Below are 13900 nucleotides of genomic sequence, written 5' to 3'. Positions count from 1 at the left end.
TAGTTAGGTGAAAGGAGGGGGTAGTTTGGGTAGTAAGGGTAGGTGGAGGTTAGTTAGGTGGGTGAGTGGGTAGATAGGGTGGGGAGGTGGGTAGTGCTGGGGTAGTTGTGGGGGGTATGTGGGGGTAAAACTAGGTGAAGGGAAGGGGTAGGGGTAGGTGGTGGTAAGTTGGGGGGGGAGATAGGTGGTGGGGGGGTAGATAGTTGGTGGGGGGGTTTGCGGTGTAGTTTAGATAATTAGATGGAACTTATGTAGGAACAAAAACTCTCAAAATGACCTCTTCACCTTGAACATTACCAGCAATTCCTAGCTACTATACATTACGAACGAAGCTACTGTTAAAGTCCAATGTTCGAAAAAAGAAGTCAACAATCAAAAACCGAGGTAGATGCTCGAACAGAAAGAAGTCAAAATTCAAGTCATGAACAAACTTGCTGTTTGCTAAAAAAAAATATAGCCGGTAGAATACCGGAAACGACTCGAATTGTCGTGCGTTATAATCTCTAACCTAACCTCACCGAAATCAGAACATCAAAATAGACAAGAGAAAAAAAACACAAGTAGCCCAACTAACCACATTAAAGTGTTTTAAAAACGTCGACAATTATTAAGGTGCGGGGGGAGCTAGGTGGGGTGGGTGGGTAGATAGGTTGCTGAGGTGGGTAGTTCTGGGGTAGTTTGGGGGGGGGGTTAGGCGGTGATAGTTAGGTGAAAGGAGGGGGTAGTTTGGGTAGTAAGGGTAGGTGGAGGTTAGGTAGGTGGGTGAGTGGGTAGATAGGGTGGGGAGGTGGGTAGTGCTGGGGTAGTTGTGGGGGGTATGTGGGGGTAAAACTAGGTGAAGGGAAGGAGTAGGGGTAGTTGGTGGTAATTTGGGGGGGAAGATAGGTGGTGGGGGGGTAGATAGTTGGCGGGGGGTTTGCGGTGTAGTTTAGATAATTAGATGGAACTTATGTAGGAACAAAAACTCTCAAAATGACCTCTTCACCTTGAACATTACCAGCAATTCCTAACTACTATACATTACGAACGAAGCTACTGTTAAAGTCCAATGTTCGAAAAAAGAAGTCAACAATCAAAAACGGAGGTAGATGCTCGAACAGAAAGAAGTCAAAATTCAAGTCATGAACAAACTTGCTGTTTGCTAAAAAAAATATAGCCGGTAGAATACCGGAAACGACTCGAATTGTCGTGCGTTATAATCTCTAACCTAACTTCACCGAAATCAGAACATCAAAACAGACAAGAGAAAAAAAACACAAGTAGCCCAACTAACCACATTAAAGTGTTTTAAAAACGTCGACAATTATTAAGGTGCGGGGGGAGCTAGGTGGGGTGGGTGGGTAGATAGGTTGCTGAGGTGGGTAGTTCTGGGGTAGTTTGGGGGGGGGGGTGGGCGGTGGTAGTTAGGTGAAAGGAGGGGGTAGTTTGGGTAGTAAGGGTAGGTGGAGGTTAGGTAGGTGGGTGAGTGGGTAGATAGGGTGGGGAGGTGGGTAGTGCTGGGGTAGTTGTGGGGGGTATGTGGGGGTAAAACTAGGTGAAGGGAAGGGGTAAGGGTAAGTGGTGGTAAGTTGGGGGGGAAGATAGGTGGTGGGGGGGTAGATAGTTGGTGGGGGGGGGGTTTGCGGTGTAGTTTAGATAATTAGATGGAACTTATGTAGGAACAAAAACTCTCAAAATGACCTCCTCACCTTGAACATTACCAGCAATTCCTAACTACTATACATTACGAACGAAGCTACTGTTAAAGTCCAATGTTCGAAAAAAGAAGTCAACAATCAAAAACGGAGGTAAATGCTCAAACAGAAAGAAGTCAAAATTCAAGTCATGAACAAAATTGCTTGCTGCTATAAAAAGATAGCCGGTAGAATACCAGAAACGACTCAAAACGTCGTGCAAAATAATTTCTACCCTAACTTGGACAAAATCAGAATTTCTAAAAAACACTAGAAATAACAAAAATAGCAGACCAGCATAATATAAAAAGAATTAAATTTTTTTTCAGTTCAGGGGTGTGGGTAGGTGCTGGTGGTGGAGGGGGGGGGGGGGGTTGGTAGGTGGGGGAAGGTAGGTGGTGGTGGGGGTGTAGGTAGGTGGGGTGGTGGTAGGTACGATGCGGGGGGGAGGGGTAGGTGCGTGGGGGGGGTAGGTATTTGGGGGGGGGGGGTTATGTACGTGGGGGGGTAGTTTTTTGGAGGGCGAGGTAGGTAGTTAAATGGGATCAAATTTTCTCAAATTACCGAGGGTGGAGTGGGGTAGTTACGTTGGGTTTATGGGGTAGGTACGGGGGGTATGTACGTGGGGGGGGTAGTTTTTTGGAGGGCGGGGTAGGTAGTTAAATGGGATCAAATTTTCTCAAATTACCTCTTCACCTTGAATTACAGACTGATACCAATTGCTATACATTACAAAAACAGAAGTCAAAAATCAAAAACGGAGGTAAAAGCTCGAATAGAAAGAAGCCAAAATTCAAGTCATGAACAAAGTTGCTTCCTGCTAAAAAAACCTGTGAAATCTCAATACTCCTCTTCGAGTCGTAAAAACCTGTAGAATCTCAATACTCCTCTTTGAGTCGTAAAAACCTGTGGAATCTCAATACTCCTCTTCGAGTCGTAAAAAACTTGTAGAATCTCAAAACTCCTCTGCGTAAGAAAAACAAAATTGATCGCAATAGGTATTGATTAAAAAAATTGCCACACGTTTGTTATCGCCCTCGAAGTTATCATAACACCTCGGCTTCGCCTCGGAAGTTGATAACTTTTCGGTGTCGATAACAACCGTTTGGAAATATTTATTAATAAAAACCTTTTGCGAAAATAGTGGTTAAATAAACTGCCAGTGTAATAAACTTTAATGCCCGATCGACACTGGAAAAACACTTCAGCATTAGACTACGAGTTTATCACACTCTTTCATCGCCGCTGTTACTAAGTAAACAGTGGCGATAAAAGAGTGGTGATAAACTCGTAGTCTAATGATGGAAAGAGTTTGATAAACTTGTAGTCTAACATTTGAATTGTTGCTGCAATGTGGTATAATTTTGAATGTGCTCAATTTTGAAATGATCGCAACATGTGTTGATTAAAAAAATACCACACGGTTGTTATCGCCCTCGAAGTTCTCGTAACACCTCGACTTCGCCTCGGAGTTTGTTAACTTCTGGGTGCCGATAACAACCATGAGGTAATATTCGTTATTGTTTATCTAAGCTGTCTTCAATTGATTTTGTCGTTTTCGAAATATCTACAGACTTATTGCAGTTTTGCAGCGCAAGTCGAATATTGACAGGAAACTACATTAAATTGTTGGCATTAACTTAACAAGTTAAATTTCGTTTCTCATTTTGGAGTTTTTTGCAAGGGTGTATAACCAGTTGCCTTAAATCTATATATGAAATGTAAATATAAAGTATTTAAAGCTCAAATTTTCAAAGAAATATTAAAATTATCAAAGAGCGTTTAGTTGTAAGAAAACGAAACAGGTTCATAATACCAGGTAAGTTTAAATCAGCAGCCAACACGCTCACCGAAATCAGACGTCGGAGAAAAAATGCATCAATTCCATACTCCTATGATGTCATTTTTGAAGCAATCGACGAAATATGCTCCTCAGCCGATTCGATTGGACAAGACAATTCTGCATCTCGGATCATGGTGTATTCCATTTCAAATCCGAAAAACCTTGAACGCAGCTTGAAAGACCTTCAAAACAGCTCTCACGTGAAGTCTGTGAACTGGTTCACAACTGGAAGTTGGGTCCTCAAAAAGGTTAATTATTTGTTCACTATTCTCCAATCGATGCTCTTTATTGATATCCAGGTGTGCCCACCATACACCAAAACACCAAACTATAGGTGACTTGAACAACATAAGCAGAGCAATGCGCTGACATTACGTGATCAATATCCTAAAAGGCAAAGTTCAATAAATTTTGCTTTTTGTGAAATCAAACCATTTTGAGCATGTAATTAGCCCAAAATTTTTTTTTATTAATAAGCTCTTGAGACCAACTTCAAGGGCTTGATTGTTCTTGTGAACAGGCTATTTGGTTCACTTTACTCTCATCTTACCAATAGGTCTTTACTCTTCTTCAAAAGTGATATACATTCTCTGATTTTTGTTTTCAGATTTATAATCAACTGGGCTTGAGCGATCAATACGACAAATTTCTGAAAAAGTCTCTCAGTTTCTGGAGCAAACTTGGCTCTAGCAAGGAGCTGGTAGCCACCTCAAATTCATCATCAATTACAAGCCTCGAACCTCAGTTAAGCATACCACTGAACCAGATAGATGTAACATTGCTTCTCATTGTATCGTCAGATTTTGAGTTCTTCAAATTCTCAATCCAAAAAGGCAGTTCGATTGAACAATCAATTCGTAACGGTATCTCAGGAGCAGTTTTCAAAACTGTGAATTTTGTTCCTATGAGTTCGATTGATTGGGAACAAGGGATGACATTGGAGTTTGGACAAAATAGTTGGATCATTGCTGTGCATGTCATTGGTTAGTTTTTGAGTTCTGAAATAAAAGGAAATTAACTTCTAATTTATAAGTAAATTAACACTCGAAAATTCAAAGACGTGAAAAAACTTTGTTGCCGTCACACTATACAGACCGTTTGAAAAGAATTTTGGGTGGATGATAATTTGCAATATTCATTTACGGAACCAGAAATTAAGTCTCTCCAGAACTCGAGCGAATTTTGATAAATTCCGATTATTTTACGCCTTTCTTAATCCTTGTTTTTTTTTATGAAAATAAGGAACTCGGTACCCATACCGAACTCCAAGTGTTAATCAGTACTGGGCAATTGTAAATGCAAGTCTCCCATGTAATATAATTTGCTCGCTTTCTCGCTTGAAATTTGACTCTTTGAAGCGTATTAGAGCGGCGCAAAAGACGAAGTTTTAACAGCCACGGCGGAGCAGTAAGAAGGACGAATATCTAAGAAAATGGAGAGCGTGGGTTCGATCACCGTACAGAACTTTTTTTCCGCACTTTTATTAAGACCTGCCAAATCTGACAAGTGTTAAATGTTTTATGGTCATAGCTCTGAATCAGTACTGATATCTAGACTTGGAATTATATTTTCCCAGTACTGATGTTGACTTGGCGTTAAGTATGGGTATTAACTAGGGCATTGGGAATCTTGATATACAAGAAATAAATTTGTTTTTCACTTTTTTCGACTTTCCAAACACTATCTTAACTTTTGCTGAACTGCTCCTTGGCTGTTTATCAGAGAAATTTCTGTTCTCCAACATTCTACTTGATAAACATGGAAAAATTTTGATTTTCCCAAAAGGAAGAAATCATCAACCTCTTAATCTGTTCTTTTTAAATGCTCTTGAACGAAGTTCATAGCAATTATTGTAAACTTGTGTGTCTTTTTTATGCAAATTTTTCGCTTGACAATTTTTCGCTTTTCTTCTAGAACATTCTTTGACTTCTCAAGTGACTTTCTCACGCTTACGTTCTTAATTTTTGAGTGATCTCCATTGTTCCGAAATAAAGCTAATATAAAATTGGTTGCAGAATAGGAGAGGTAAAAAATAAGCTTTTTATTAGTTTTATAATCCAAATTTAGTTTTGATAAGTTCGATCAAAATAAGCATAACAAGAAGTTATATTTAACAGCAATCAGTTGAAAAATTTCAATCAGTTAAAGCTGTTTAAGCGAAAGGTTATGCAGATAAGTGGATTGAGAATAGAGCTTCCTGCACTCTCTCTAAGATTCAACTTTGTGAGAGAATTTTGTGAAACCGTTGTGGTCAATTAGCCATTATATGAAAGGACGAACAAAGGAAAGTAATACAAAAAGCTCTGAAAATATGTGTTTAACTGACAAAATTTCGAGAAACGTAACTTGCTTTGTAATGGCACCTAGGGACGCTTCAATGAGCCGCTGGACTTGATATCATTTCGTCGAAAATAAGTGAGTAATTAGAATTAGTCAAAAATTTATCCGTTTTTCTCACTATTGCATTACTTAATCTGATGTCCTCAAACTATCTTAGAGGATTGTGTGAATAAACATTACGTTAAAAATGTCCAAAAAACAAACTTTCTGCTTTCTTGAAAAAGGTGACAATACTTTCTCCCATTTTTCTCCCAAAAAAAATCCACAAGGAAATATAGTTGTAACGAAAAAAATGAAGGAACATAACTCAAAACTTAGCACAATGTCCCACAATTGGCAAATAGTATTCATGGATAAAAGCTAAGCAATTTTTAGCACGTAAAATTTGACTTTTAATGTTTCTTTTTTTCAATACAGACAAAAAACAAACAAACAAAATGAGATTAAAGTCAGTATTAAAAACAACTAAGAAACTTTGAAACAGACTTTCTTTTTGATTAACTATTTACAATTTTTGCATCGCTATACTTCTTGAAAGTGACAAAAAATATATATTGCCGCATCAAATTTTAATGTATTTTCATGAGTACCTCGTAGGCATGTAACACTGATCCTGGAGAACTCCTGCAGAAATCCTGGAGAACTCCGTAGACATGTAACTCTGATCATGGAGAATTTTTTCAATGAAAAATCAGGAAATCTTCTTTCTTTGGATTTAATTTGAATTTTGCTTCTGTCGTTGCTGTTGTGTTGATTTGATTTCATTTACTCCATCAAGGCTGCAATGACATCAACCGTGGTTTTTTGCACTTGAAGTAAACTTGTGAATCTTGAAAGCGGTTAGACAGCTTTGATTTCGAGCAGCAACAATCCGCTCATTTTGTTTTGCTGAAAATGGCTGCAACAATTCTGACTTGAAGTGCGATTGATCATCTTTATCGCCTTTTTTGACTTAGAGGAAGAAACTTAACCACATTTAGACATTCTGAGTCTGTCCGGTTTAACGAAACCTGTTTACAAAAAGTTGTATTAGAATTGCTGAAAAAAACACTTTTGAACTTTTGTGGGACAGGATTTTTGCACCAGTATAGAAAAATTGATCTAGGCTACAGCCCCTGAATTAAATTGCCTAGCTTGTTGTTCAAGAGAAATTCTTCCGACATTTGTCGGTTTATGTTTTGAAATTGTAAGTCATTTATGCAAACAAAATTTACGCTCACCAAATAAATCATTAGTTTTCGCCCTTTTCTATGCACTTCACCAAAAACGTTCTTTTCGTTAGTCGATGGCGGTCAAGGAATTCGATACGCAAGCAAGACACATTTTGAAACGAAGGTCAAGTAGGTCAAAAGTTTTGGATATAGCCGAAATATAAATTGTCAATGGCGCCGCAATAACAAACTGGCCCGAAATTCTTGGATTACATCCCACAGCGGATGAGAGGCATGGCCATGGGCATCGGTCCACTAGAGCTCGAAATCACTAGATGTCTTAAAAATGACGTAAACTTGTTTCTGGGGTGCATTTGAATACATTATAGTTTGCAAAGACTACGAGCAGTCTTGATTGCAAACGTTAACAATGTATTGCATCTGAATGATTACGTAAAAGTTGTCTTGTTCTTTCTCCAGACTGCTGTGCGTTCACCTCATTCTCCGCCTTGAAGAGATTTGCACTACTTTCATTTTGGCAACCATATCACGAAAAAATATCACAACTAAAATTTTAGGTTTCGACAAAACTGAGCTATTGTAACAATTAATTAAATTTCGCAGGATTAATTAGGAAATTAAGATTAATTAATTCACAATTAAATAAGTTTGCAAAGTAGTGAACAAATATAATTTTTGGTTATATTCCCGCGGAGAGTTCGAAACAAAAAAAATGAGCTTTTTATTAGTTTTATAATCCAAATTTAGTTTTGATGAGTTCGATCAAAATAAGCATAACAAGGAGTTATATTTAACAGCAATCAGTTGAAAAATTCCAATCAGTTTAAGCTGTTTAAGCGAAAAGTTATGCAAATAAGTGGATTGAGAATAGAGCTTCCTGCACTATCTCTAAATTTCAACTTTGTGAGAGAATTTTGTGAGCCCGTTGTGGTCAATTAGACATTATATGAAAGGACGAACAAAGGAAAGTAATACAAAAAGCTCTGAAAATGTGTGTTTAACTGACAAAATTTCGAGAAACGTAACTTGCTTTGTAATGGCACCTAGGGACGCTTCAATGAGCCGCTGGACTTGATATCATTCCGTCGAAAATGAGTGGGTAATTAAATTCGAATTAGTCAAAAATTTTTCCGTTCTTCTCACTATTGCATTACTTAATCTGATGTCCTCTAACTATCTTAGAGGATTGTGTGAATAAACATTACGTTAAAAATGTCCAAAAAAAAACAAACTTTCTGCTTTCTTGAAAAAGGTGACAATACTTTCTCCCATTTTTCTCCCAAAAAAATCCACAAGGAAATATAGTTGTAACAAAAAAATGAAGAAAAATAACTCAAAACTTAGCACAATGTCCCACAATTGGCAAATGGTATTCATGGATAAAAGCTAAGCAATTTTTAGCGTGTAAAATTTGATTTTTAATGTTTCTTTTTTCCAATACAGACAAAGTACGTCAGTCAAGTAGGTCAAAAATTTTGGATATAGTCAAAATATAAATTGTCAATGGCGCCGCAATAACAAACTGGCCTGGAATTCTTGGATTACATCTCACAGCAGATGAGAGGCATGGCCATGGACATCGGTCCACTAGCGCTCAAAATCACTAGATCTCTTAAAAGTGACGTAAACTTGTATCAAAATTTTATCCGTTGTTCTCAATGTCGCATTTCTTAACCTGATCTCCTCAAACTATCTTAGAGGATTGTGTGAATAAACATTACGTTAAAAATGTCCAAAAAGCAAACTTTCTGCTTTCTGGAAAAAGGTGACAAAACTTTCTCCCATTTTTCTCCATAAAAATTTCCACAAGGAAATATAGTTGTAACAAAAAAATGAAGAAAAACAACTCAAAACATAGCACAAAGTCCCACAATTGGCAAATAGTATTCATGGATAAAAGCTAAGCAATTTTTAGCACGTAAAATTTGACTTTTAATGTTTCTTTTTTTTTTCAAAACAGACAAAAAACAAACAAACAATTTGAGATAAAAGTCAGTCCTAAAAACAATTAAAAAACTTTGAAACAGACTTTCTGTTTGATTAACTATTTACTTCTTTTGCATCGCAAAACTTCTTGAAAGTGACGAAAAGTTACATTGCCGCCTCAAATTTTAATTTTGCTTTCTTGAATACATCGGTGGTATGTAACTCTGATCCTGGAGAACTCCTACGTTTTACTCCTTCCTCATAAGTACTATTGAGAAAATTTTCGATGAAAAATCAGGTAATCCGCTTTCTTTGGATTTAGGTTGCATTTTGTTTTTGTCGCTGCTGTTGTGTTGATTTGATTTCATTTACTCTATCAAGGCTGCAATGACATCAGCCGTGTTTTTTCTGTACTTTTAATAAGATTGTGAAACTTGAAAGCGGTTAGACAGCTTTGATTTCGAGCAGCAACAATCCGCTCATTTTGTTTTGCTGAAAATGGCTGCAACAATTCTGACTTGAAGTGCGATTGATCATCTTTATCGCCTTTTTTGACTTAGAGGAAGAAACTTAACCACATTTAGACATTCTGAGTCTGTCCGGTTTAACGAAACCTGTTTACAAAAAGTTGTATTAGAATTGCTGAAAAAAACACTTTTGAACTTTTGTGGGACAGGATTTTTGCACCAGTATAGAAAAATTGATCTAGGCTACAGCCCCTGAATTAAATTGCCTAGCTTGTTGTTCAAGAGAAATTCTTCCGACATTTGTCGGTTTATGTTTTGAAATTGTGAGTCATTTATGCAAACAAAATTTACGCTCACCAAATAAATCATTAGTTTTCGCTCTTTTCTATGCACTTCACCAAAAACGTTCTTTTCGTTAGTCGATGGCGGTCAAGGAATTCGATACGCAAGCAAGACACATTTTGAAACGAAGGTCAAGTAGGTCAAAAGTTTTGGATATAGCCGAAATATAAATTGTCAATGGCGCCGCAATAACAAACTGGCCCGAAATTCTTGGATTACATCCCACAGCGGATGAGAGGCATGGCCATGGGCATCGGTCCACTAGAGCTCGAAATCACTAGATGTCTTAAAAATGACGTAAACTTGTTTCTGGGGTGCATTTGAATACATTATAGTTTGCAAAGACTACGAGCAGTCTTGATTGCAAACGTTAACAATGTATTGCATCTGAATGATTACGTAAAAGTTGTCTTGTTCTTTCTCCAGACTGCTGTGCGTTCACCTCATTCTCCGCCTTGAAGAGATTTGCACTACTTTCATTTTGGCAACCATATCATGAAAAAATATCACAACTAAAATTTTAGGTTTCGACAAAACTGAGCTATTGTAACAATTAATTAAATTTCGCAGGATTAATTAGGAAATTAAGATTAATTAATTCACAATTAAATAAGTTTGCAAAGTAGTGAACAAATATAATTTTTGGTTATATTCCCGCGGAGAGTTCGAAACAAAAAAATGAGCTTTATATTAGTTTTATGATCCAAATTTAGTTTTGATGAGTTCGATCAAAATAAGCATAACAAGGAGTTATATTTAACAGCAATCAGTTGAAAAATTCCAATCAGTTTAAGCTGTTTAAGCGAAAAGTTATGCAAATAAGTGGATTGAGAATAGAGCTTCCTGCACTATCTCTAAATTTCAACTTTGTGAGAGAATTTTGTGAACCCGTTGTGGTCAATTAGACATTATATGAAAGGACGAACAAAGGAAAGTAATACAAAAAGCTCTGAAAATGTGTGTTTAACTGACAAAATTTCAAGAAACGTAACTTGCTTTGTAATGGCACCTAGGGACGCTTCAATGAGCCGCTGGACTTGATATCATTCCGTCGAAAATGAGTGGGTAATTAAATTCGAATTAGTCAAAAATTTATCCGTTCTTCTCACTATTGCATTACTTAATCTGATGTCCTCTAACTATCTTAGAGGATTGTGTGAATAAACATTACATTAAAAATGTCCAAAAAAAAACAAACTTTCTGCTTTCTTGAAAAAGGTGACAATACTTTCTCCAATTTTTCTCCCAAAAAACTCCACAACGAAATATAGTTGTAACGAAAAAAATGAAGAAAAATAACTCAAAACTTAGCACAATGTCCCACAATTGGCAAATGGTATTCATGGATAAAAGCTAAGCAATTTTTAGCGTGTAAAATTTGATTTTTAATGTTTCTTTTTTCCAATACAGACAAAGTAGGTCAGTCAAGTAGGTCAAAAATTTTGGATATAGTCAAAATATAAATTGTCAATGGCGCCGCAATAACAAACTGGCCTGGAATTCTTGGATTACATCTCACAGCAGATGAGAGGCATGGCCATGGACATCGGTCCACTAGCGCTCAAAATCACTAGATCTCTTAAAAGTGACGTAAACTTGTATCAAAATTTTATCCGTTGTTCTCAATGTCGCATTTCTTAACCTGATCTCCTCAAACTATCTTAGAGGATTGTGTGAATAAACATTACGTTAAAAATGTCCAAAAAGCAAACTTTCTGCTTTCTGGAAAAAGGTGACAAAACTTTCTCCCATTTTTCTCCATAAAAATTTCCACAAGGAAATATAGTTGTAACAAAAAAATGTAGAAAAACAACTCAAAACATAGCACAAAGTCCCACAATTGGCAAATAGTATTCATGGATAAAAGCTAAGCAATTTTTAGCACGTAAAATTTGACTTTTAATGTTTCTTTTTTTTTTCAAAACAGACAAAAAACAAACAAACAATTTGAGATAAAAGTCAGTCCTAAAAACAATTAAAAAACTTTGAAACAGACTTTCTGTTTGATTAACTATTTACTTCTTTTGCATCGCAAAACTTCTTGAAAGTGACGAAAAGTTACATTGCCGCCTCAAATTTTAATTTTGCTTTCTTGAATACATCGGTGGTATGTAACTCTGATCCTGGAGAACTCCTACGTTTTACTCCTTCCTCATAAGTACTATTGAGAAAATTTTCGATGAAAAATCAGGTAATCTGCTTTCTTTGGATTTAGGTTGCATTTTGTTTTTGTCGCTGCTGTTGTGTTGATTTGATTTCATTTACTCTATCAAGGCTGCAATGACATCAACCGTGTTTTTTCTGTACTTTTAATAAGATTGTGAAACTTGAAAGCGGTTAGACAGCTTTGAATTCGAGCAGCAACAATCAGTTCATTTTGTTTTGCTAAAAATGGCTGCAACATTTCTGGCTTGAACTGCGATTGATCATCTTTATCGCCTTTTTTGACTTAGAGGAAGAAACTTAACCACTTTTAGACATTCTGAGTCTGTCCGGTTTAACTGCACCTGTTTACAAAAAGTTGTAATAGAATTGCTAAAAGAACAGTTTTTAACTTAGAAGTAAATCAAGTAAGAGATCTTTTTCTATAATTTTTTTGTTTAATAAATTTTCTTTCCTAAATATTGGTTTTGCAATTGGTTTTTTTTTGTTTTCTGAACTGTGTTTTTAATTTCTTCCCCGTGTTCGAGAAGAAATTTTTTAAATGTTCTACTTTAATTTGAGAGCAAAGAACCATTTGCCAGTTAATTCAATCGACGTTTTCTATCGCTAGGTTATTTTTTGCGTGATTGTCAGCCTAAGTTTTGTTCTTTTTCCATATTTTCCGGATTTGTGGTGGTATAATTTTTGAGGAAGCATGCATGTATATTCTTGAAGGTGTTGTTGATCGTTTGAAATTTCTTCTCTTGACCTCAAATTGATAATTGAGGTCAATTTTCTATTTTCGTAGTAATTGGTTTGTCTAGTTTCTGGCAACAGTGGTTTTCCAGAGCTTTTAAATAATTTTCTGGACTGTCATTAAGCTCAAATGATTCGTTTAATGAGGGATGATCTGTTGTATAGCTTGCTTTCATTTTTTCTTAAATTATTTGAAAACTGCATAAATGACTCTGACTCTACTGTTTGACATCTTTGTTCGCTCAGTAGAATTTGATATCATGAGGAATTAACTGGCAATTTTTTTTTAATTCCCACTTGTTTTTTTTCTGGAACAACCGTTAGATTGTCAAGATATCTTAAGACCAACAAGAATTTTGGGTCTTTAGTGCATCTTGGCGGCATATTAATACAAGAAAACTCACACTGGTCTCTCAAGTTTTTTGGCAACTAAAATGGCAATTTATGTTGTTTTTGAACTGAAGAAAGCAACATCTCCACCGTTTTTACGATTACTGTAAATATTTTTTCAACCATCGAATGAAAAACATTTGGTGTTGTTTTAAGGGTTGAGCCATGTCTAAGTCAGACAAAGTGCTTCTGTTTTTTTAGTCAAATTTTTAATACATGCTTCAAACTCGTCTAAGTTATTGGAGGTTGAAAAGGCAGAAAAAAATCACAAAAGTGATCGGAGTATAGATAAAACTGTAGGAAACGCTGAGAACTGCTCGAAATTTTGTGGTGAGATTTAAATAAGCGCCCAATTTGCAGAACCATGTTCTTTCGTTAGTCTCAGCATTTATATAGCAACACTCTTGCTACAGAAATATGGGATATTTTCATGAAATATGCGCCTAATTAGCACTTACGTGAACCGTATATAACCTTGAGAGAACAGAATGTTTCAGACAGATCCAGAGTTGAAGACGGAAGCATTGATTTATTTCAACAGATTACATCAAAATTTCCGAGGGAAGATGTCCGTTTCATCTGGCTGTGTATTGAAGAGGTAATAGTGGAAAGGGAAGCAGCAGATATGATCCCGCCTGAAAATAGAAGTGTCGCCCTGCTATCTGAATTAGGTAAAATGAGTAAAAATCTAGTATCTCTCAATCATCAGCTTACACACTTGACAGAATTGATATGACTTTAGAAAATCTTACATCAATGTATGAAAACATCGAAATGAGAGAGAGAGGAGAGAGAGAAGATAAGAGAGAGAGGGAGAGAGAGAGAGAGAGAGAGAGAGAGAGAAAAGGA

At 36.4% G+C, this 13900-nt stretch overlaps 1 protein-coding gene across 1 annotated transcript in view; it reads left to right on the top strand.

Annotated features, from left to right (window-relative positions):
• The window catches only part of LOC142348708 (uncharacterized), a 79769-nt gene that overhangs the window by 57970 nt on the left and 7899 nt on the right, over window positions 1–13900 (top strand). The window contains exons 4-6 of the mRNA XM_075400198.1: window positions 3494–3764; window positions 4124–4499; window positions 13549–13722. Coding sequence (XP_075256313.1) covers window positions 3494–3764; window positions 4124–4499; window positions 13549–13722 — 821 coding nt within the window. The remainder of the gene's footprint in view (window positions 1–3493; window positions 3765–4123; window positions 4500–13548; window positions 13723–13900) is intronic.

The sequence above is a fragment of the Convolutriloba macropyga genome, chromosome 1 (assembly GCF_964194025.1).
Source record: "Convolutriloba macropyga chromosome 1, txConMacr16.3, whole genome shotgun sequence".
Taxonomy (NCBI): Eukaryota; Metazoa; Xenacoelomorpha; order Acoela; family Convolutidae; genus Convolutriloba; species Convolutriloba macropyga.
This window is presented reverse-complemented; position numbering and strand designations above follow the sequence as displayed.